Here is a 25,084-nt window from a genome sequence, read left to right as displayed (position 1 = left end):
ACTTTCTGAAAGCAACCTGTGTGAAATAAAAACAAGTCAGTCCGGCTTCCGACCCGGACACAGCACGGAGACGACCTTGGTCGCGTTGGTGGATGATCTCTGGAGGGCAAAGGATAGGGGTTGTTCCTCTGTCCTTGTCCTATTAGACCTCTCGGCGGCTTTCGATACCATCGACCATGGTATCCTATTGTGCCGTCTGGAGGGGTTAGGGGTAGGAGGCACCGTGCTGCGGTGGTTCTGCTCCTACCTCTCTGGCCGGACGCAATGCGTGCTGGCAGGGGAGCAGAGGTCGACCCCGAGGCCCCTCACTTGTGGGGTCCCGCAGGGGTCGGTCCTCTCGCCTCTCCTGTTCAACACATATATGAAGCCGCTGGGCGAGATCATCCGTGGTTTTAAAGTGGGATACCATCTGTACGCTGACGACACGCAGCTGTACATTTCCACCCCAAACCATGCCAACGAGGCCGTCGAAGTGATGTCCCGGTGTCTGGAAGCCGTGCGGGTCTGGATGGGGGACAACAGGCTCAAGCTCAACCCCTCCAAGACAGAGTGGCTGTGGCTTCCGGCTTCCCGGTTCAACCAGTATATTCCATCTCTGGCCATCGGGGACGAGCAATTAGCCCCGGTGGAACGGGCGCGCAATTTGGGCGTCCTCCTAGATGTCCGGCTGGCTATGGATGACCATGTGGCAGCCGTGGCGAGGGGGGCGTTCCACCAGGTTCGCCTGGTGCGCCAATTGCGACCCCTTTTGAACCGGGATGCCCTGCGCACAGTCACGCATGTGCTGGTGACGTCCCGCCTGGACTACTGCAATGCTCTCTACATGGGGCTCCCCTTGAGGTGCGCCCAGAGATTGCAGTTGGTCCAGAATGTGGCCGCGCGGGTAATTATGGGGAGAACGAGGTTCTCCCATATAACACCTCTCCTGCGCGAGCTGCACTGGCTTCCTGTAGCCTACTGGGTGCGCTTCAAGGTGTTAGTTACCATCTTTAAAGCGCTCCATGGCACAGGGCCTAGTTACCTGCGGGATCGCGTTCTGCCCCACACATCCCTGCGACCTATTCGCTCGCACAGAGAGGGACTTCTCCGGGTGCCGTCCTCCAGAGAGTGTCAGAGGGCGGCGCCCAGGAGTAGGGCCTTCTCTGTGATGGGCCCTACCCTTTGGAATGACCTCCCCCCAGACATTAGGACAACAACTGACCTCCGCTCCTTCCGCATGAAACTTAAGACCCACCTGTTCCGACTACCCGGCCTGGCTTAATTTAGAGCTTCTCCACCTCTTGGGCATTTTTATTTTTTTAATTTTAATTTTAATTTTTAACTTTAAGTATCATTGGGGTTTTTCATTGTTTTAAATTACTGTAATTTATTTATTTATTGTTCCACCTCCTCCATATTGTATGGTTATAACCGCTGCTAGTGTACGTCGCCCCGAGTCCCTTGGGGGAGAGGGGGCGACTAAGAAGTCAAAATAATAAATAAATAAAAAATAAATATAAATTTGAGTGCAGGTATATAATTTAGAGATGCGTCCCTCCTCTAGGCTTGCCTGGATTTTCTGCATGTAATTTTGCTATAAGGCGATCAACCTGGATATTCCTACTTTTTACCCAAGATGTCTCTGATAAGGGGTAGTCCTTCCACTTGATTAAGTATTGGAGTTGTCTCCTGTGCCACCTCGAATCAAGGACTCTAACCTCTTAATGGGTTTGGTCCCCTATGACCACAGGGCCCGGGGGCTCCCAGGGTAATTGTCTCAGAGTGGATCTGATCACGGGTTTTAAGCTGCTATGGAATGCTCGGTGTATCTTCCCCAACAATCGAGGCAGTTTCAATGTCAAGAGTTGAAATAATGTCAGCGTTCCAAATATCATGCAGAATTAAATCATTGTCCAAAGCAAAGTTATCCTTAAAACTCCAATTTAATAAGACAGACATGTTGGCATTATGCTGGGAAATTTCAACTCTAATGTACATCCTGTGGGTTCACCCAGTTGAAAGTTCATCATCTATCCCCACACCCCATAATTCATCACATGGTCCAATCTTCATCTTCCACGCTGGCATGTACACGCCTCTGCTTCCGGCCAGGTGTCGAGGTGCGGAGACAAAAGATGACCTTGAGCTTCTAAGAAGAACCATAACAATACATTCCACAATCCTACTCCTTTCTATCCCCCCCTCCCAACTACTACACTAATGAAACAAATAGGGAATTGTAAAAAAGTGTGGCAGGCCAAAGATCCTAAAAGGAACATAACTACAGGCCTGACATTCAATTGCACTGTGACTGGGTTGATGATCTTTATTATAGGGAATTGTCCCATAAACCTTGGCCCCAGTTTCTTGCTAGGGAGTTTTAGTCTCAAATATTTTGTGGAGAGGTAAACCTTCTCTCCCACCCGGAAGGGCCGTTGTGGAGCCCGGTGTTTATCTGCCTGTTTCTTATAGGTTTGTGCCGCTTTAGCCAGTGCTTTTTTGACATTTTCCCAGGTCGCTTTCAGTCAAGCTGACTGAGGAGGGAGGATCCCTTGGATACTCAGGCATTGGGACGAAGTCCATACCGCTCACTATTTTGAATGGCATGAGTCCTGTGCTACTGTGGACAGCATTATTGTACACGACCTCAGCAAAAGATTAAAGGTCTGCCCAATTGGGCTGCTGCTAGTTCACGTAACACCTCAGGTACTGCTCTACCATGGCACTCAGTCTCTCTGCTGCCCCATTCGTGCTCGGATGAAAAGCTGAACTAAGACCCTGAGATTACCCAATGGACCGCAGGAACTCCCTCCAGAACTTAGCCATGAACTGGACCTCTCTGTCTGAGATAATTCTTCGAGGTACTCCATACAGTCAGTAGATGTGCTTCACGAACAGTTTAGCCAGCTTGTGACCTGAGGGTAGTCCGCTGCAGGGTATGAGGTGTGCCTGTTTGGAGAACAGGTCTACTACAGTCCAAATCACTGTATTTCCCCCACTGAGGGTCTGTAGGGACGAGAGGCTGCTCTGCGCTGAGGGGGTGAAGGAAAGTGGCTGTGCAGATCTTCTCTCTTCAAGCTCCTCTCCTCCCGTCAGGCAACTTGGCCGTCTCCACGGCAGTCTTGTTAAACTCAAGGCCTGTGGGAACGAGGTCGCCATGGTATATGTGCAGATCAGTTTTCCTGATTGGAACACATATATGGAATTTGGGACTGAAATAAATTGAGTATTGAACGCGGGTTGAGCTGGATGCCCACTGGGAGGGCCCATTTAGAAAGCTGTGTTAGCAAAGTAACCGCTTGCAAAGCTATGCATAGAACAGGGACTTTCCAAACTGAAGCAGTTACCAGCAGCATAGGAAACACGTGGTTAAAGCCGTTAAGATACTCATATTGAAAACACCACTTAAGCAGGTAGAGCTAAATATAACCATATTAGGCAAAAATGTTGTATGTAACCAATGATATATCAGAATGCTTTTATTTCCTTATACGCTCTTAATAAAAGGGGGGTTCAGAACACGCTCTGGGCTGATTCTCACCTCGAGGAAATGCATGTGTGTTTGTCTTCATTATGAGTAGCCCACTCTTTGCGGGAAGGCAAACCCGCAAACGCCCGCAGGGTGCTTAAATCCAGCCTGCAGGGCCGGCCTGGAAATATCTGCTGGTGCCTCTGGTGGCTAAAATGGCCCCTGCGCTTTCTCCCCCCACCGATGGCCTCCTGCAGCACTCCACCAGTCGAAAACGGGCCAAGAACCAGTGGAAAATGGGCAGAAAGTGGGACAAAAAAATGACTGAAAAACAGGGTGAAAAATGCCCCCCAAATAAGCAGAAAACGGGGAGGAAAACAGCTGGAAAATGGGCCTAAAGATCGCCATGCAACCCATTTTAGGCTGACAGAGTGCTGCAGGAGGCCATAGAGGGGGGAAAATGAGGCCCAGGGGGCTGCACACAGACCCCCCACCCAGTTGTGGCTGGCAGGGTACTGGAGGAGGGAATGTCCTGCCCATCCCACTCCCTCACCAGCCCACGAGAGAAAACCTCAATGCTTTTCCTCAAAGAAATCCAGTTTGACACCCCTGGTCTATGGAAAGCACCTCCAGCCATTTCAGGCTACGTTGGCCTGAAATGGGGAGGGGCGGTTTCCCTTGGCAACCTTGGGGAGGGGAGGGGGCAGAAGGAAGGGGCTCCTAGGGGCAAAGGGAAGCTGACCACCAGAATACAGGATTTTCCCTGCCCCATAATCTCTTTTGGGGTGGAGCCTGGCCAATTGAACGGAGCTGCGTGTTTAGTGGCCGGGTGCCTTTCCTGGCACCAATGCAGAGTTATATTCAGCAGATATATTCTCAACCCGTTCAGAGAGAGAAAGATCTGCTTCTACCTAGCATTGAACTCACAGCCTCCTGATTGTGAGGCAAGAGGTGAAGGAGGAGGAGCTTCCGGGGAAATGGCGGCTGGCTTTTGAGCTCCGTATGTTTACGGGGGCTCTCTGACAGGGGCAGGGATGCTGCTGGCCCTCTTTTCCACCTTGAGGGTCGGGAATCAGATTAACGACCACCCTGGCTTTTCCTAGGACCTAAATTGGTCCTCCAGGGTGGTCGGACAGCCAGGGGGGGGAAGGAGAAGGTGCCGGCTGGAGCTGGAGTTGGAGGCTGGTGGCGGCGGCGGCGGAGGAACGACAAAGGGGGGGGGGGCGGAGACGTCCCAAGCGACCCGAGCGGTGACGGCACTCGATCCGGCGACCCGAGCGGCGATGACAGCGGCGATGGTGATTGGAGACGCCGAATCTCAAATTCTCGGCCGCTGTGAGTGCGATCTAACGGGAGGCCTGGTGAGGGCCGTTTGAGGGCCATGCGGGGGCTGAGCGAGGCTTGAGGCTCCGGAGGCTGATGGAAGGTTTGCGGGAGGGCCGTAGGCCGGCCGGAGCGGCGCTTGGGCCTGAAGCAGCAGCTGGGGGTCGCCGAGCATGGGGAGGCAGGCCACGACGGGGACTAGACGCTGGAGGTTCGCGCCGGAGCCTTGGCAGAAGGAGGGAGACCTGTGGCACCGGGGGCAGGGCGGGGCTCGCCCTGGAGACTGGCAGGAGGCTTAACACCAGGTTTGGCAGAGGATCCATCGGCCTCCTGCCAGCTGCCTGCCATGGTTGTGCCCACTCGCCCCTCGCTGACCATCTGCGATTATCTGCCCTTGCTTGGTATCTGGCTATCTACATCTGCTTCCAGCTGACTGTTGGTGCGTACCTGCTAGATTACCCCCCTACCATCTTTCACCCCTACTGTCCTACTATTCATCTACCTCCTCCGCTTACCATCAATTATTTACCATGGACTATTTGCCTTTCACCGCCCACCATGGACTGCCTCCTGGTCTCCATCCACTTATCATCCGACCACCTGACCAGCTCACCATCCTTTCCACCTAGGATGTGACTATTGGCACTGCTGTCCCCTTCGTATGGAATCCTGGCTTGTTGATTCACTTAACATCGCCAGCACCCTGGCCCTGTTGTAGCTTTTATCCATCATATATTTGAGGTCAGATCTGCTCCTACTGCGGGAGTCCCCCCTCTCGCAGGTATGGCCCTCTGCCCTCTCAAGGGCCCACCTTGATGACGGGTTCATTAACCCAGAGAGGTGGAGGAAGCGGAGACTCAGGGGTTTTTTAATAAAATGTTTTTTATCTGTTTTAGGGGGCTCCAGGGTGGGGGGGAGGGTTAATCAGGCCAGGAGGGGGATCAGTGCCAGGCGAACAGGTGTGGTCAGGTGGGGAGTGAGCGGAGTGGGGGAGGGGAGGGAGAATGATATTCCAGTAGTGGGTTGTTCTATTCCAACGGTCGTGGGGAGGGGTGGGTGCGAGGATGGAAGAAAATCTTGTAGTCGGTTGGGAGACCGTGGCTGTTGGACACGCCCGGTCACTTGCACCAACCCCCGCAGTCTAGGTGGCCAGGACCTACAGAGCCAGGGCCTGAGGCTGATGTTATGCAATGCAAGGTCCGTTGCCAATAAGGCCCCCCTCATTAATGATCTGACCTCGGATGGGGAGCTGGACCTTGCAGGGATAACGGAGACCTGGCTGGGCCACGAGGGTGGTTTACCCCTCGTGGAAAGGTGCCCACCGGGCTACCATGCATTTCATCAGCCACGGGCCCTGGGTAAGGGTGGTGGTGGGGCGGTAATTATACAGGAGAGTCTGGAACTGAGGGAGTTCACTGTGCCACAGATATCCAGGTGTGAGTCCCTTGGCGTGAAATGGGGCCCAGGGAGGCAGTTGGGCTTGCTGATTGTATACTTGGCTCCTCGCTATGCATCAGCGGCCCTGCCCGAGCTCCTCGAGCTGATCGCAGAGACGGCGGTTGAGACCCCCAAACTTTTGGTTATGGGGGATTTCAACCTGCCGTCGACGGGTGACGCATCCGAGGTGGCTCGGGAGTTCATGGCTTCCATGACAGTCATGGACCTGACCCAACTAATTCAGGGCCCCACCCACGAGGGTGGCCGCACGCTGGACCTTGTTTTCGTCTCTGGACAGTGGACGAGTGATCTGGGAATAGGGGATTTGGTTATTACACCCCTGTCATGGTCAGATCACTCATCTCTTGGGCTCGACTTCCCTGGCGCTACCCCCTACCGCGGGGAGGCGGAACCAGATTGTCCCAGATGGTTCCGCCCCAGGCGCCTGATGGAACCGGATAGGTTCCAGACGGAGCTTGGGCCACTTCCTGTAGCCCTGACCCGCTCCCGGATGGAGGACCTGGTGACCGCATAAAATAGTGCGGCTGCCGGGGCCTTGGACCGGGTTGCGCCTTTGCGGCCTCTCCTGCGGCAACGAACCACCCTGGCCCCTTGGTTTACCGAGGAGCTAAGGGTGATGAAATGCCACAAGAGACGCCTAGAGAGCAGGTGGAGGTCCTCACGCTCCGAAGCTGACCGAACACAGGTAAGAGTCTATTTACGGACCTACCTTGTGGCATTAAGAGCGGCCAAACGTCGACATTGTGCCGCTCTTATTGCGTCCGCAGACAACCGCCCTGCCACCCTGTTTCGGGTGACCCGCTCCCTCCTAGTACAGAGGCCGCGGGAAGCCCCCTTGCAGGGTAGAGCAGAGGAATTTGGGGAATTTCTGCAGGACAAAATCGCTCAGATCCGGAGTGAATGGGTCCCCTTCAGTGGGCTAGGGGGGACGTCGGAGGCGAGTCTTGTGGGACCACTCTGGGAGGAGTTTGACTCTGTTGCCCCCGAGGATATGGACAGATTGCGTGGGCGACTGCGAGCCACTACATGTTTATTGGACTAGTGTCCCTCCTGGCTTGTACTGGCATCCTGGGAGGTTACACGAGGCTGGCTCCTGGGTCTAGTGAACGCTTCATTGGGTGAGGGGTCCTTACCGGCCGCCTTGAAAGAGGCAGTGGTGAGGCCCTTACTCAAGAAGCCTTCTCTGGACCCGACGGAGCTAGCTAATTATCGTCCCGTCTCCAACCTTCCCTTTTTAGCGAAGGTTGTAGAGAATGTGGTGGCACAACAGTTCCCACGTCACCTGGAGGAAATCGATTATCTAGACCCGCGCCAGTCCGGCTTCCGGCCCGGTCACAGCACGGAGACGGCCTTGGTCGCGTTGGTGGATGTTCTCTGGAGGGCCAGAGATAGGGGTTGTTCCTCTATCCTGGTCCTATTAGATCTATCAGCGGCTTTTGATACCATCAACCATGGTATCCTATTGCGCCGGCTGGAGGGGGTGGGGGTGGGGGGCACCGTTCTGCGGTGGTTCTGCTCCTACCTCTCCGACCAGACGCAATGCGTGTTGGCAGGGGAGCAGAGGTCGACCCTGAGGCCTCTCACTTGTGGGGTGCCGCAGGGGTCGGTCCTCTCGCCCCTCCTGTTCAACACATATATGAAGCCGCTGGGTGAAATCATCCTTGGTTTTGGGGTCGGATACCATCTGTACGCTGATGATACGCAGCTGTACATCTCCACCCCAAACCACCCCAACGAGGCCGTCAAAATGATATCCCGGTGCTTGGAAGCCGTTCGGGTCTGGATGGGGGACAACAGACTCAGGCTCAACCCCTCCAAGACGGAGTGGCTGTGGCTACCGGCACCCCGGTTCAACCAGTGGACTCCATCGCTGGCCATTGGGGGCGAGCAACTGGGCCCCGTGGAGCGGGCGCGCAATTTGGGCATCCTCCTGGATGCCCCGCTGTCGATGGATGACCATGTGGCAGCCGTGGCGAGGGGGGCGTTCCACCAGGTCCGCTTGGTGCGCCAATTGCGCCCCCTATTGGGACGCCTTTTGCACAGTCACTCATGCGCTGGTGACGTCCCGTCTGGACTATTGCAACGCCCTCTACATGGAGCTCCCCTTGAGATGCACCCAAAGACTACAGCTGGTCCAGAATGCGGCTGCGCGGGCTATCATGGGGAGTAGTAGATACTCCCACATAACACCTCTCCTGCGTGAGCTGCACTGGCTACCTGTGGTTTTTCAGGTGCGTTTCAAGATGTTGATTACCATCTTTAAAGCACTCCATGGCACAGGACCTAGTTACCTGCGGGATCGCATCCTACCCCATACATCCCTGCGACCAATTCGCTCTCACAGGGAGGGACTCCTCCGGGTGCCGTCCACCAAGCAATGCCAACGGGCGGCGCCCAGGAGCAGGGCCTTCTCTGTGATGGGCCCAACCCTCTGGAATGACCTCCCCCCCGATATCAGAACCACTACTGACCTCCGCTCCTTCCGTAATAAACTCAAGACCCACCTGTTCCAATTAGCTGGCCTAGCCCATTTATAGTCCCATTCTTATCCTCCTGGCAGTTATTTTAATTCTGGGGCAGTTTTTTAGGGGTAGATTTTAATGTTGCTTCTAATTTTAATTATTTTGTACAGTTTGTATGTCGCCTCCTCTATCTATATGTATCTATATGTATTTATATTGTGTTTTTATTATGACTGTACACCGCCCCGAGTCCCTTCGGGGAGAGGGTGCGGTTTATAAATTAAATAAAAGTAAAGTAAAGTAAGGTCCACACCTCTAAGCCACCACGCAATGGGCTGCGTTTCATCTTTAAAGCAAGTTAAGATCAGAGCTATATTTATTACAAGGAAATCCTGCTGGATGAATGATTTAGCTTAAAAAAATACATAGGGAACATTTTCCACGTTAAAAATACATTCAAGCCAGGGAAAAACACATCAAATTATTAAAGCGCGTGCCATTCCCATCATTACAGGCAATCCTCGAATTACGACCGTTCGTTCAGCGACCGTCCAGAATTACAAAGGCCCTGGAAAAATTGACTGAGGACTGTTTTTCACGTGTATGACTGTTGTAGCCTTCCCATCATCCTGGGATCAAAATTCAGATGCTTGACGATGGGTTCATACTTACATCCCTGGGTCACGCGATCCTCTCTTACGACCTTTGGACAAGCAAAGTCCACTTAACAACTGGGGGACTAACATATCCACTGTGGGGTTCACTTAACAGCTGTGGCCAGAAAGGCCCTAAAATGGGGTTAAAATGCAGTTAGCGAATGTCTCACTTAACGACAGAAGCATTGTACTCAGTTGTGGTCATAACGAAGTACTGGCATTTCTGTTTGCAAAATTGAGGTCTTCAAAAACACAACAGGAAGAATCCAGAAAACAGCCCAGCCCAGCCTCACCTCTCCCCCCCTTTCTTTTCTGGTGCACCTTCAGCTTCGCTCCTGTGACTTCCTTCCTGCCAGAAGAGGATTCTGAAAGCACTCACTCATTCCTGCTGGGTTTGCTCTTCCCGTTAGAAACCCTGAAGATCGACCGAGGAGCATCTGAGCAACATGGGTGCAGCTGAGTCAGGTAAATCTCGGTTAGTGTGGGAGGTGCCGTGTTCTTAAACCTCCCTTCCAGAGCGTTGGCTATTCCTGCCATCTTAGTTTGATGACCCCGCCGTAATCCCTTGCAGGGTGGAGTCAGGGCAGCTGAACACAGTTGAGTGTTTACTGGCCGGATGCCCTTCCTGTCGCCAATGCAGAGTTTGCAGCAGGTATATTCTGATCGTGTGCCGAGAGAGAAATATCTGCCTCTACCTAGGATTGAACTCCTTTCATGAGATCCCCTTCCATCACCTCAGCTGAGTCATTTCTGAAGATACTGAAGAGTCCTGGGCCTAAGACGGAGCCTTGTGGTACCTCACTGCTTACTTCCCTCTACTGTATGTAGACGTAGTACCATTTAAGGACTACTCTTTGAGTAGGGTTTGCCAGCCACTTACAAATCCATCAGGGGGTCATACTATCTATCCCAATTTTTTTTCTAGCTTTGCAGTCTGCTCTGTCGAATGCCTTACTGAAGTCCCGGTAAATTATATCCACAGCATTTCCGGGCTCCACTAATTTTTTTCACTTTGTCAAAGAAGACAGTACGATTTGTTCAGCACGGTCTTCTTTTTGGCAACCGCGTGTTGGCTTTTTGGTTATGACCTTGTTTACCTCTAGGCTGATTCATTGCTTGATTATCTTTTCCAGAATCTTCCCAGGTGATGATGTAAGGCGGATGGGCGAGGCGTGGCCTCAGGGGGTTTTTAGTCAAATTTTTAATTCGTCTTTTAGGGGGTTCTAGGGTGGGGGGAGGGGTAAGCCAGGCCGAGGGAGGGACCAGCACCAAGCCGGCGGGTGGAGTTAGTAAGGAAGTGAACGGAGCCATTAAGGGGGGGGGGGAGAGTAGCGACATTCCAGAAGAGGGTCTTTTCATTCCAACGGTCGTGGGGAGGGGCAGGGGCGAGGGTAGACAGAGATCGCATCACCGGTTGGGAGACCGCGGTCATTGGGTATGGCCGGTCATATGTCCCAACCCCCGCAATCTAGGTGGTCAGGACCTACAGAGCCAGGGCCTGAGGCTGATGCTATGCAATGCCAGTGTTAGCGTTCTAAATACCATGTATGAAATAAATCATTGTCCAAGGCAGAATCTTCCTTAAAATTCCCATTTATTCATAACAGGCATGTTAGCACAGCTATGGAATTCCAACTCTGATCTGCATCCTGGAATTCCACCCAGTTGAAAGTTCATGATCTATCCCCACACCCACAAATCCATCACATGTTCCAATCATCATTTTCCACGCTGGCATCTACACCCCTCTGGTTCCGGTCAGGTGTCGAGGTGCGGAGACAAAAGATGACCTTGGCTTCTATAAAAGAATGTCAACAATCCATTCTACAATCCTACTCCTTTCTATTCCCCCCTCCCAACTACTACACTATTGAAACAGCATAGAAAATTATAAGAAAGTGTGGCAGGCCAAAGATCCTAAAAGGAACATAACTACAGGCCTGACAGGCGGCCTCTCCTCAAAAGAAAAACGTTTCCTGCAAAGAGAATAACATAAGAGTTAACATAACAAAATTAACCACCTCTTCTCCACCCAGGGGAACCCTTTGACTTCTCGGGAAACCCCCCATTGAATTGCTTTACTAACTTCTCCACTTGTAGGTTCCCACTGTTCATCCAATTAGCTTCAGACCAAGGGTAACCCTTCCAATGCACTAAGTACTGTAAGCGACCCCTATTCAGCCTGAAATCTGCAATTTTTTCCACCTCAGTTTGTGTTTCCCCTTCTATCACTACAGGAGGAGATTGAGCTTGGGTGGATGCTCTTCTGTTAGACCCAATTACTGGTTTCAACAAGCTACAATGAAATTCTGGGTCAATTTCCCCTAGACTTCTGGGTAGACTGAGTTGAACTGTAACTGGGTTAACTATCTTCACTATTGGGAATGGACCTAGAAATTTTGGACCCAATTCCTTGCTAAGCATTTCTAATCTTATGTATTTGGTAGATACAAAAACATTGTCCCCCACACGGTAGGGGTTTTGGTGCGAGCGATGTTGATCATCTTGCTTCTGGTAGGCTTCTGCCACAACTGCTAGAGCCTTCTTCGTATTCTCCCATCCTTTCTTTAGCATGTCCATCCATTCACTCAAAGACATGAAGGAAGGAGGTTCTCTAGGCAACTCAGGCATGGCAACAACTTCTATGCCACTGGTAATCTGGAAACCCGCTAATCCTGTGCTGCTGTGGACCGCATCGTTGTACGCCACTTCGGCAAAGGGTAGCAAGTCCGACCAGTTGTCTCGCTGATAGTCCACAAAACACCGGATGTATTGTTCCACCACCGCATTGACTCCCTCTGCTGCGCCGTTCATGCTGGGATGAACCTCTGAGCTCAGTTCTTGTGTGGACCCAATGGATCGCAGGACCTCTCTCCAGAACTTGGCTGTGAACTGGACTCCGCGGTCTGAAATGATCCTCTTGGGTACTCCGTGCAGGCGATAAATGTGTTTCACAAACATTTTCGCTAATTCGTTTGCGGATGGCAATCCTGAGCAAGCAATGAAGTGTGCCTGCTTATAAACCAAATCAATAACTGTCCAAATTACTTTATGCCCACTGCTGTCTGGGAGTTCCACGATGAAGTCCATTGTGACCTCTTCCCATGGCCATTTAGGGCTCTCTGCTGCAGGTGCTGTAGGTTCTGGGCTCTTGGATTCAATCATCCACGGCTGGCCTTTTTCCTCCTCCGAGGCCTCCCCCTTGGTAGGACTCTTCGTCACCTGAAGTTGGGGATCCTCTTCCAGAGGTCGGTTGGGCATTTCCCCCTCCGAGGCCTCCCCCTTAGTTGGACTCTTTGTCACCTTCAGTTGGGGATCCTCCTCCGGAGATTGTTTGCCCTTTTCCTCTTCTGAGGCCTCCCCCTTGGTAGGACACTTCCTCACCTTAAGTTGGGGATCCTCTTCCAGAGGCTGTTGGCCCAGATGACTTTTCTGTGGTGGCATCTGGGGCCCTCTCTTTACCACCGTGGCAATTGGTACACACGTTTGTTCTTCGGCAATTCCCTCCTCCGAGGCCTCCCCCTTGGTAGGACTCTTCGTCACCTGAAGTTGGGGATCCTCTTCCAGAGGTCGTTTAGGCTTTTCCACCTCCGAGGCCTCCCCCTTAGTTGGACTCTTTGTCACTTTAAGTTGGGGATCCTCCTCCGGAGATTGTCTGCCCTTTTCCTCTTCTGAGGCCTCCCCCTTGGTAGGACACTTCCTCACCTTAAGTTGGGGATCCTCTTCCAAAGGTTGTTGGCCCAGATGATTCTTCTGTGGTGGCATCTGGGACCCTCTCTTTACCACCGTGGTGGTTGGTGCGCACGTTTGTGGCATTGGGGCTGGAGCCAAGCACTCTGACGCTCTGTGGCCAAGTTGACAACAATGGTGGCATTTAATTGGCCCCCACGAGGAATGGAACCTAGTTACATCTCTAAACTTAGGAACCGTTTCATCACATTGCCTTGCTCTCCAACTTGCAGCTGCCCCCTTGGTAAACCCTTCTTCCATGGTGGAGATTGCTTCTCTGTAGGAAGGTGGAGTAAGAACCTTTTGGGGCATTGCAGATGCACCTTGTCCCGCTTCCCATCCTGCAGGCCTCTCTTTGGTAATCCCTTCTTCCATGTTGGTGATTGCTACTCTGTAGGAAGGTGGGGTAAGAACCACTTGGGGCCTTGCAGGCGCACATTTTCCCGCCATCCACACTGCAGGCCTCTGTTTGGTAATCCCTTCTTCCATGGAGATTTCTTCTCTGTAGGAAGGTCTGGTAAGAACCTTTTTGGGCCTTGCAGGGGAGACTGGAACCGGTGGGGAGGTCAATCCCTCGGTTGGCCACTGCCCAGCTTTCTGCCATGGTGCCATCTGCTGAGGGAGGGCAGGTGCCCACTGGCATCCCTCCCATCCATGACCTGGGGTTAAGACCCTTCCCGGGGTTGCCTGCTTCACAGGTTGCAGCTCAACCAATGATGGCTGGCTAGGGGGTTTTATGTGCCAAGGACCCTCCTGCTGGCTTGGAGGAGTTATGGGCCAAGTAGGTGCCCTTTGCTGGCTTGGAGCATTTCCCCATGCTGATGGCAAAGGAGGTGGCCAGTAGCATCTCTTCCATCCAAAACCTGGGAAGAAAGCCCAATCTGGTTTTGCTTCATTTACTGGTTGCAGCCCCATTTGTGGTGGCTTGCAAGTGACAGATGCTGGCAAAATCCCTTCTTCCTGCCTCCTTTGAAATTCCCATTTTGAAAGGGAATCTTTCTCCCAGTTAGTTGCAGGGTAATAAGCCATTTCATTTATTGCCGTCTGGAAGGAGCCCAAACCTCCGTTCTAGGTTTTTTTTTTCCTCCAAGCCTTGCTTCCAAGCTGGGGGGAAAGAGGGGGAGCATGCAGTCACGTTTTGTTGAAGAAGTATTGGTCTGAGACTTTCCTTCGTCTTGTCGTGTCTCCTCCTGCATTCCTCCAGATGCAATTAAACTGGAAGCAGCATTCCATTGCCTTTGAAGTTCCGCACTCAGCTTCTTATCACCAAAAGCTTCTCATTATTTCTTCGCTGATATTTACGCTGTCCCGGTCAGCGTTGGGAATGCAGCGACCCCCATCACCAGCTCTTTCATCACCAGCCCCTCCGCCCTTGAAAGGGGGAGGGTGCTAGTGAATTATTTTAAAGGGGAGAGTTGGAATAATGTTAGCGTTCTAAATACCATGTATGAAATAAATCATTGTCCAAGGCAGAATCTTCCTTAAAGTTCCCATTTATTCATAACAGGCATGTTAGCACGGCTATGGAATTCCAACTCTGATCTGCATCCTGGAATTCCACCCAGTTGAAAGTTCATGATCTATCCCCACACCCACAAATCCATCACATGTTCCAATCATCATTTTCCACGCTGGCATCTACACCCCTCTGGTTCCGGTCAGGTGTCGAGGTGCGGAGACAAAAGATGACCTTGGCTTTTATAGCATAATGCCAACATGTCTGTCTTATTAAATTGGAGCTTTAAGGATAACTTTGCCTTGGAAAATGATTTAATTCTGCATGATATTTGGAACGCTGACAGCCAAGTCCGTTGTCAACAAAGCCCTCCTCATTAACGACATGGTGTTGGAGGGGGAGCCGGACCTGGCAGGAATTACGGAGATTCCTGCCCCATAATCCCTTTTGGGCTGGGCCACAAGGGAGGTCTCCCTCTCATGGAAATGTGCCCGCCAGGGATGCTGCCGGCCCTCTTTTCCATCTTGAGGGCCGGGAATCCAGTTAACGACCACCCTGGCTTTCTCTAGGACCCAGTTTGGTCCTCCAGGGTGGTCGGACAGCCAGGGGGAAGGAGGAGAACGTGCCGGCTGGAGATGGAGACTGGTGATTTGGGTCGGGAGCCGGAAGCGGCAAAGGCCCGAGCGGCGGAGGGACGGCGATGGCCTGAGCGGCGGAGGAATGGCGAAGGGAGCGGCGGCGGCGACCCAAGCGACCCGAGCGACCCGAGCGGTGACGGCACTCGACCCGGCGACCTGAGCGGTGACGGCGACGGCGATGGTGATTGGAGATGCCGAACGCCAAATTTCCGGCCGCTGTGAGTTTCAAACCAGTGGGAAGCCTGGCGATGGCCGTACGAGGGCCATGGGAGGGCGGAGCGAGGCCCGAGGCGCCGGAGGCCGATGGAAGGCCGGCGGGAGGATCATAGGCTGGCCGGAGTGGCGCTCGGGCCTGGAGCAACGGCTGTGGGTCGCCGAGCAGGCGGAGGGCCACTCGTGGCGGAGGTAGGCCATGGGGACGAGACGCTGGAGGTCTGCACCGGAGGTTTTGGCATCTTTACCCCTGCCATTTTACTGTCCATCTGCCTCCTCTGCTCACTCACCAATTACCAACTATGGGCTATTTGCCCCTTACCGCCCACTACTAACTGCCTCCCAGCCCCCATCTATAGACCAGCTGACCGGCTTACCATCCTGTTGGGATCTTTTGCAATGGTCAAGGTAGCCTAACGACATAGAAAACCACATCCTTTGCTATGCTTCAACACCTGCTGTTTATGCAAGAAATGCTAACCACAGAGCCTGTCCAGAGAACTCCGGACAGGAGAGAAAAAACCACATCCTATGGAAAGCTTTAACCAATTATATGGCTGTATGCTAACCTGTTTAGTTCTGCCCTGCAACAAGCAGGTAACCAATCATGTAATCACACGCTGTATAACGGAAACTTTTTGAATGCCTTCTGACTTAATAAAAGCAGGCTCCAGAACACATTCGGGGCTCATATCATCTCAAGGAAACTTTGCTGTCATCCTGTTATTTCATCTCATGTATGAGCCCTCCCTAATGCAGCTGGCGACGCTGCACCATCCCTTCCATCTAGGATGTGGACTATTGGCAACTGTTATCCTCTTTCGCATGGAATCCTGGCTTGCTAACTTATACTAACATCAACAGCACCCAGTAACGAGCTTTGGCCCTGTTGCAGTTATAAGATCATTATATATCTGAGGTCAGACCTGCTCCTGCTGTGAGAGTCCCCCCTCTCGCAGATATGGCCCTCCGCCCTTCCAAGGGCCCACCTTGATGACGGATTTATTAATCCAGAGAGGTGGAGGAAGCGGAGACTTAGGGGTTTTTTAATTAGATGTTTTTTACCTGTTTTAGGGGGTTCCAGGGTGGGGGGGAGGGTTAACCAGGCCAGGAGTGTGATTAGTGCCAGGCGAACAGGTGTGGTCGGGATGGGAGTGAGCAGAGTGGGGGAGGGGAGGGAGAATGATATTCCAGAAGAGGGCCTTTCTATTCCAACAGTTGTAGGGAGGGGTGGGTGCGAGGATAGACGAAAATCTTGTAGTCGGTTGGGAGACCGTGGCCGTTGGACACGCCCGGTCACTTGCACCAACCCCCGCACTCTAGGTGGCCAGGACCTACAGAGCCAGGACCTGAGGCTGATGTTATGCAACGCGAGGTCCGTTGTCAATAAGGCCCCCCACATTAATGATCTGATTTCGGAGGGGGAGCCGGACCTCGCAGGGATAACGGAGACCTGGTTGGGCCACGAGGGGGGCTTACCCCTCGTGGAAATGTGCCCACCGGGCTACCGAGCATTCCATCAGGCGCGGGCCCTGGGCAGGGGTGTTGGGGTAGCGGTGATTATACGGGAGGGTCTGGAACCGAGAGAGTTCACTGTGCCACAGATATCTGGGTGTGAGTCTCTTGGCGTGAGGTGGGGCTCAGGGAGACAGTTGGGCTTGCTGATTGTATACTTGGCTCCTCGCTATGCATCAGTGGCCCTGCCTGAGCTCCTCGAGCTGATCGCAGAGATAGCGGTTGAGACCCCCAAACTTTTGGTTATGGGGGATTTCAACCTGCTGTCGATGGGTGAAGCATCCGAGGTGGCTCGGGAGTTCATGGCTTCCATGACAGCCATTGACCTGACTCAAATAATTCAGGGCCCCACACACGAGGGAGGCCGCACGCTGGACCTTATTTTTGTCTCTGGCCAGTGGACGAGTGATCTGGGAATAGGGGACTTAGTTATTACGCCCCTGTCATGGTCAGATCACTCATCTCTCCGGCTTGACTTCCCTGGCGCTACCCCCCACTGCGGGGAGGCGGAACCAGAATGTCCTAGATGGTTCCGCCCCAGGCGCCTGATGGAACCGGATAGGTTCCAGACGGAGCTTGGGCCACTTCCTGTAGCCCTGACCCGCTCCCGGATGGAGGACCTGGTGGCCGCATGGAATAGTGCGGCTGCCGGGGCCTTAGACCGGGTTGCGCCTTTGCGGCCTCTCCTGTGGCAACGAACCACCCTGGCCCCTTGGTTTACCGAAGAGCTAAGGGTGATGAAACGCCACAAGAGACGCCTAGAGAGCAGATGGAGATCTTCACACTCTGAATCTGACCGAACACAGGTAAGAGCCTATTTACGGACCTACCTTGTGGCATTAAGAGTGGCCAAGCGTCGACACTGTGCCGCTCTTATTGCGTCTGCAGACAACCGCCCTGCCGCCCTGTTTCGGGTGACCCGCTCCCTCCTGTCACAGAGGCCGCGGGAAGCCCCCTTGCAGGGCAGGGCAGAGGAATTTGGGGAATATCTGCAGGACAAAATCGCTAAAATCCGGAGTGAATGGGTCCCCTTCAGTGGGCTAGGGGGGACGTCGGAGGCGAGTCTTGATGGACCACTCTGGGAGGAGTTTGACTCTGTTGCCACCGATGATATGGACAGGTTGCGTGGGCAACTGCGAGCCACTACATGTTTATTGGACCCGTGTCCCTCCTGGCTTGTACTGGCATCCTGGGAGGTCACACGAGGCTGGCTCCTGGGGCTAGTGAATGCTTTGTTGAGTGAGGGGTCCTTACCGGCCGCCTTGAAAGAGGCGGTGGTGAGGCCCTTACTCAAGAAGCCTTCTCTGGACCCAGCTGAGCTAGCTAATTACCGTCCCGTCTCCAACCTTCCCTTTTTAGCGAAGGTTGTAGAGAGTGTGGTGGCACAACAGTTCCCACGTCACCTAGAGGAAATCGATTATCTAGACCCGCGCCAGTCCGGTTTCTGGCCCGGTCACAGCACGGAGACGGCCTTGGTCGCATTGGTGGATGATCTCTGGAGGTTCAGGGATAGTGGGAAGCCGCTGGTTGAGATCATTCGTGGTTTTGGGGTCGGTTACCATCTGTACGCTGATGATACGCAGCTGTACATCCCCGAACCACCCCAACGAGGCCGTCGAAATGATGTCCCGGTGCTTGGAAGCCGTACGGGTCTGGATGGGAGGCAACAGACTCAAGCTCAACCTCTCCAAGACGGAGTGGCTGTGGCTACCGGCGCCCCGGTTCAACCAGTGGACTCCATCGCTGGCCATTGGGGGCGAGCAACTGGCCCCTGTGGAGCGTGCGCGCAATTTGGGCGTCCTCCTAGATGCCTGGCGGTCGATGGATGACCATGTGGCAGCCGTGGCGAGGGGGGCATTCCACCAGGTTCGCCTGGTGCGCCAATTGCGTCCCCTATTGGACCGGGATGCCCTTCGCACAGTCACTCATGCGCTGGTGATGTCGCGTCTGGACTACTGCAACGCTGTCTACATGGGACTCCCCTTGAGATGCACCCGAAGACTACAGCTGGTCCAGAATGCGGCCGCGCGGGCAATCATGGGGAGTACTAGGTACTCCCATATAACACCTCTCCTGCGCGAGCTGCACTGGCTACCTGTGGTTTACCGGGTGCGTTTCAAGATGTTGATTACCATCTTCAAAGCGCTCCATGGCACAGGACCTAGTTACCTGCGGGATCGCATCCTACCTCATACATCCCTGCGACCAATTCGCTCTCACAGAGAGGGACTCCGCCGGGTGCCGTCCACTAAGCAATGCCAGCGGGCGGCGCCCAGGAGTAGGGCCTTCTCTGTGATGGGCACAGCCCTCTGGAATGACCTCCCCGCCGATATTAGAACCACCACTGATCTCCGCTCCTTCCGTAATAAACTCAAGACCCACCTGTTCCAATTAGCCGGCCTGGCCCAATTATACTTTTATCCTTTAATCCTCCTGGAAGTTATTTTAAATCCTAGGGTAGTTTTTAATGTTTTTAATTTCATCATTATTGTATAGATTTTATGTAATTGGTTTTATGGGTTTTGATGCCTCCTCTATGTAAATGTCTATGTATATGTTTATGTCTATGGTGTTTTAACTTTTGATTGTACACCGCCCCGAGTCCCTTCGGGGAGAGGGAGCGGTTTATAAATTTAATAAAATCAAAATCAAAATCAAATCACCGCGCATTTCATCAGTCACGGGCACTAGGCAGGGGTGGTGGGGTAGCGGTCATTGTGAGGGAAGGTCTTGAGCCGAGACAGACCATTGTGCCACAGATAGCCGGTTGTGAGTCCCTGTGCGTGAAGTGGGGCCCAGGGAAGCAGTTGGGCTTGCTGATTGTATACCTGGCTCCTCGCTATGCATCAGCAGCCCTGCCCGAGCTCCTTAGGGTGATCGCCGAGATGGCAGTTGAAACCCCCAGACTGTTGGTCATGGGGGACTTTAACTTGCCGTCGGTAGGGGAGACATCCGAAGTAGCTCGGGAGTTCATGGCTTCCATGACAGCCATGGACCTGACCCAAATAATTCAGGGCCCCACACATGAGGGTGGACACACACTGGATCTTATTTTTGTCTCTGGCCAATGGAGGAGTGATCTGGGAGTAGGGGATTTAGCTATCACCCCCCTGTCATGGTCTGATCACTCACTGCTCCGGCTTGACTTTCCAGCCACTACTCCCCACTGCGGGGAGGCGGAACCGGATTGCCCAAGATGGTTCCGCCCCAGGCGCCTGATGTAAGCTGACAGGTTCCAGATGGAGCTCGGGCCATTTCCTGTAGCCCTGACCCACACCCGGTTGGAGGACCTAGTGGCTGCATGGAATAGTGCGGCCACTGGGGCCTTGGACCGGATGGCGCCTTTGTGACCTCTCTTGCGGCAGTGAACCACCCAGGCCCCTTGGTTTACCGAGGGGCTGAGGGTGATGAAGCACCACAAGAGACGCCTAGAGAGCAGATGGAGATCGTCATGCTCTGAATCTGACCGAACTCAGGTGAGAGCCCATTTATGGACTTACCTTGTGGCATTAAGAGTGGCCAAGCATCAGTATTGTGCCACTCTTATTGCGTCCGCAGACAACCGCCTTGCCGCCCTGTTTAGGGTGACCCGCTCCCTCCTCCAACAGAGGTCGCGGGAAGCCCCTTTGCAGGGCACAGCAGAGGAATTTGGGGAGTATCTGCAGGACAAAATTGCTCAGATTCGAAGCGAGCTGGTCCTTGCTAGTGGTCTGGAGGAGACGTCGGAGGCGGGTCATGAGGTACCATTCTGGGAGGAGTTTGACTCCGTTACTTCCGATGATATGGAGAGGCTGCGTAGGCGACTGCGAGCCAACACATGTTTATTGGACCTGTGTCCCTCCTGGCTTGTACTGGCATCCTGGGAGGTCACACGAGGCTGGCTCCAGGAGTTAGTCAATGCTTCTTTGAGTGAAGGGTTCTTGCTGGCCGCCCTGAAAGAGGCGGTGGTGAGGCCCCTCCTCAAGAAGCCTTCCCTGGACCCAGCTTTATTAGCCAACTACCGTCCCGTCTCCAACCTTTGCTTTCTGGTGAAGGTTGTAGAGAGTGTGGTGGCACAACAGTTTCCATGCCACCTGGAGGAAACTGATTATCTGGACCCGTGCCAGTCCAGTTTCCGGCCCGGCCACAGCACGGAGACGGCATTGGTCGCGTTGGTGGATGATCTCTGGAGGGCCAGAGATGGGGGCTGCTCCTCCATCCTGGTCCTATTAGATCTCTCGGCGGCTTTCGATACCATCGACCATGGTATCTTATTGCATCAATTGGAGGGGTTGGGGGTCGATGGGCACCGTTTTGTGGTGGTTCTCCTCCTACCTCTCCGGCCGAGTGCAATTTGTATTGGCAGCGGAGCAGAGGTCGACCTCGAGGCCGCTCACTTGTGGGGTGCCACAAGGGTCAGTCCTCTCGCCTCTCCTGTTCAATGCATACATGAAGCCGCTGGGCGAGATCATTCGTGGGTTTGGGGTAGATTACCATCTGTACGCGGATTACACCCAGCTGTACATCTCTACCCCAAACCACCCCAACGATGCTATCGAAGTGATGTCCCGGTGTCTGGAAGCCGTACGGATCTGGATGGGAAGTAACGGACTCAAGCTCAACCCGTCCAAGACTGAGTGGCTGTGGCCACCGGCGCCCCGGTTCAACCAGCTTATTTCATCACTGGCCATTGGGGGCGAACATCTGGCCCCCATGGATCGGGTGCACAATTTGGGCGTCCTTCTGGATGCCCGGCTGTCCATGGATGACCATGTGACAGCCTTGGCCAGGGGGGGCGTTCCACCAGGTTCGCCTGGTGCGCCAATTGCATCCCCTATTAGACCGGGGCGCCCTTCGCACAGTCACTCATGCGCTTGTGACGTCCCGGCTAGACTACTACAACGCTCTCTACATGGGGCTCCCCTTGAGATGCACCTGAAGGCTACACCTGGTTCAGAATGCGGCCGCGCGGGCAATTTCGGGAGTTTTTAGCTACTCCCACGTAACACCTCTCCTGCGCGGGCTACACTGGCTGCCTGTGGCTTTTCGCGTGCGTTTCAAGGTGTTGACCATCATTTTCAAGGCGCTTCATGGCACAGGACCTAGTTATTTGTGGGATCGTATCCTGCCCCATACATCCCTTCGGCCTATCCGCTCACACAGAGGGGGACTCCTCCGGGTGCCATCCACTAGGCTGTGCCAGCGGGCGACGCCTAGGGGAAGAGCCTTCTCTGTGATGGGCCCGACCCTCTGGAATGACCTTCCCCCTGACATTAGATTGTCTACGGATCTCCGCTCCTTCCGTCAGAAACTTAAAACCCACCTGTTCCAGCTAGCCGACCTGGCCTAATTCCAGCCTTCCCACCTCAGCTTTGGTTTTTAAATTTTATGATTGGTTTTATGGGTTAGTTTTAATTTTTATAAATTGTACAGGGGTTATTTAATCTATTTTTAATGATGTATATTATTGTTTGGATGGGTTTTTTTAAATTTATACCTGTACACCGCCCCGAGTCCCTCCGGGGAGAAGGGGCGGTCTAGAAATCTAATTAAATTAAATTAAATTAAATTAATTTCCTGGATCTACTTTTTCCTCCCTTTTTTGGAGATGGGGACCACACCAGCTCAGTTCCAACCTCCAGTTGCAACCTGGAGTTCCCTGGTGCCCCAGGATCTTTGAAAAATATGGTTCAATGGTTCTGAGATCACATCAGCCAGTTCCTTCAGAATTCTGGGGTGTAATCCATCAGATCCCGGTGATTTCTGTTGATTAAGATCCTTTTGATAATTATTTGTTAAGATCCTGGTGATTTCTATTCGTGCAGATTTATATTAGTTAAGGTGTTCTCTTACCATTTTCTCACTTATTTTAATTTTTATTTCTACTCTGTTTTTTACAGTCCCTTTTTTGACCGGTGGGGCTGTTTTTTCCCTTTGTGGAGAGACGGGTGGAAAGAACGCGTTAAGCCCTTCTGCTTTCCCACTGCTGCTTGCCACCTTCTTGCCGTTCTCTCCCCTTCAGCCTCTGACCCCTTTGTCCCTTCTCTTTCTTTCAGTTCAAGACGTGAGGATCGTCATGGTTGGCAAAACCGGCAACGGGAAAAGTGCAACCGGGAATCTCATTTTAGGGAGGGAAGCGTTTATATCCAAGATGCAGCCCACATCCGTCACCGCCAGATGTCAAAAGGAAATAGGCATCCTGCCAGATGGGAGGACACTGGCTGTGATCGACACACCGGGCTTTTTTGATACAAAATACACGCAGACAAAGACTGTTCAGGAAGTAAAGAAATGTGTCAGCTTCTGCGCCCCGGGTCCCCACGTCATTATACAGGTGCTCCGTATGGGCCATTTCAGTGAGGAGGAGATTAAGGTCGCCAAGCTGATCAAAGACATCTTCAGCCTGAAGGCCAAGGCGTACTTGGTCATCCTGTTCACCCGCAAAGAAGACCTGGAGGGGCGCTCTCTTCAGGAGCTGCTGTCCGAGGCAGACAGCTTGGCGCCTCTGAGGGAGCAAATCGAGAGTTGTGGGAATCGGTGCCTGGCTTTCAACAACAAGGCCGAAGGGAAGGAACGGAAGAAACAGGTGGATGAGCTGATTCGGATGGTGGACGACCTTATACAAAAGAACAAAAACAGCAGCACCTACTACACTGAAGACATGCTCGAGGAGGACAAGAAGAACGCTCCTGGATGGCTATGTACCCTCCTGTGATCCAGGAGCTCCTTCAGGACCGATGGGGACCCCTGGGAGATGCCGTTCAAACACACCTGGGTTCTTTGATGTTTCTTGATGCACAGAAGGCTTTTGATAACGTGATTTGGCAATTTATGTTTTTACAATTAGAACAGATGAATTTTGGCAAGAAATTTATTCAAACTATACAAATGGTATATCATTAAAAAACAGCAAAGATAATGGTAAATGGAGAATTGACAGATTCCATTGGAATAAAGAGAGGTACGAGACAAGGTTGCCTACTATCACCGTTACAATTTGTCTTAGCATTAGAAGTCTTAAACAGAAAAATCAGAAAAGAAGAAGAAATAAAAGGAATGAAAATTAAAAAAGAAGAATATAAGCTACAAACGTTTGCAGATGACTTGGTTTTTATTCTTGAAGACCCACTAGAGACAGCACCCAAATTGTTAGAAAGAATAGAGGAGTATGGAAAAGTAGCAGGTATGAAAATAAACAAAGACAAAACAAAGATTTTGACAAAGAACATATCATCAAGACAAAAGGAAGAATTGGCGGAAGTTCTGCAGATCCAAGTCACAAACAAGGTCAAATACTTGGGGATATATTTTTCAGCTAGATGTAGTGCTCTTAAGGAGGACAATTATATTAGATTAAAGCAACAAATTGCGACTGATTTGATGAAATGGCAAAATTTACAACTATCAATGATAGGAAGAATTTCTACAATTAAAATGAACATTCTACCCAGAATCCTATATCTGTTCCAGACAATTGCAATCAGATTGGGCAAAGACTTTTTTGAAGATTTAAATAAAATAGTTTTGAAGTTTATTTGGCAAGGGAAAAAAAGCAAGAATAAAACTTAAGTTGCTACAAGATGCTAGAACAAGAGGATTGGGCTTACCTGACTGGGAGTTATATTATCAAGCAACAAACCTGATGTGGATTAAAGAATGGATAACACTAAAAAACTCTAGATTATTAAATGTAGAGGGTCATGATTTACTGTTGGGATGGCATGCTTCTTTTCTTTTTTTGAAAAAAGTTTTTTATTGGTTTTACAGGATTTTAGGGGTTAGGGTTAGGTATGGATAAAAATTTTGACAGCTACATCGTGCAGAAAATGGTATTCCCCCCAAGTCTCGTAACCTTTACAAAATAGTAAACAAGATATTATTGCTTGACTAACTCTTGACAGCTTATTTTTACATTGTATCTTTCAATAGTTTCAATCATTTACTTTGTGTCTAATAAACAGTTCATTGTATCAACAATTGCAATATTTTTCCAACTTACTTTTGTGATCTGAGTTTTCTCATTGTTGCCTCCCCCCCCCGCCTGCCAGCAAAGCCTCGGCCCCTCCCTCCTTCATATCTTGTGTACTATCCTCCGCTTTGTCTAGGAGTGCTTTGTTTTTTTCCATGAAGGCCTCCGCCTCCATAACTGTATTAATTCTAACTCTACTGCCCTCCCAAAAAACCAACATACCTTCTGGCAATAGCCA

At 52.0% G+C, this 25,084-nt stretch overlaps 1 protein-coding gene across 3 annotated transcripts in view; it reads left to right on the top strand.

Moving 5' to 3' along the window:
• Positions 1 to 24,848, top strand: part of LOC309401017 (GTPase IMAP family member 7-like) — a 29,940-nt gene extending 5,092 nt beyond the window's left edge. For 2 of the 3 annotated variants that reach the window (XM_081969910.1, XM_081969912.1), the window contains 2 exons: positions 9,675 to 9,812; positions 22,934 to 24,848. In XM_081969910.1, coding sequence (XP_081826036.1) covers positions 9,794 to 9,812; positions 22,934 to 23,592 — 678 coding nt within the window. In that variant the 5' untranslated portion in view covers positions 9,675 to 9,793 and the 3' untranslated portion in view covers positions 23,593 to 24,848. Of the gene's footprint in view, positions 1 to 2,731; positions 2,841 to 9,674; positions 9,813 to 22,933 lie in introns of those variants that run through there. The other variant, XM_081969911.1, reaches the window with a different exon arrangement.
• The last annotated feature ends 236 nt before the right edge of the window (positions 24,849 to 25,084 follow it).

This window comes from Natrix helvetica (genome assembly GCF_964273705.1).
Source record: "Natrix helvetica genome assembly, chromosome: Z".
NCBI classification, from domain to species: domain Eukaryota; kingdom Metazoa; phylum Chordata; class Lepidosauria; order Squamata; family Natricidae; genus Natrix; species Natrix helvetica.
This window is presented reverse-complemented; position numbering and strand designations above follow the sequence as displayed.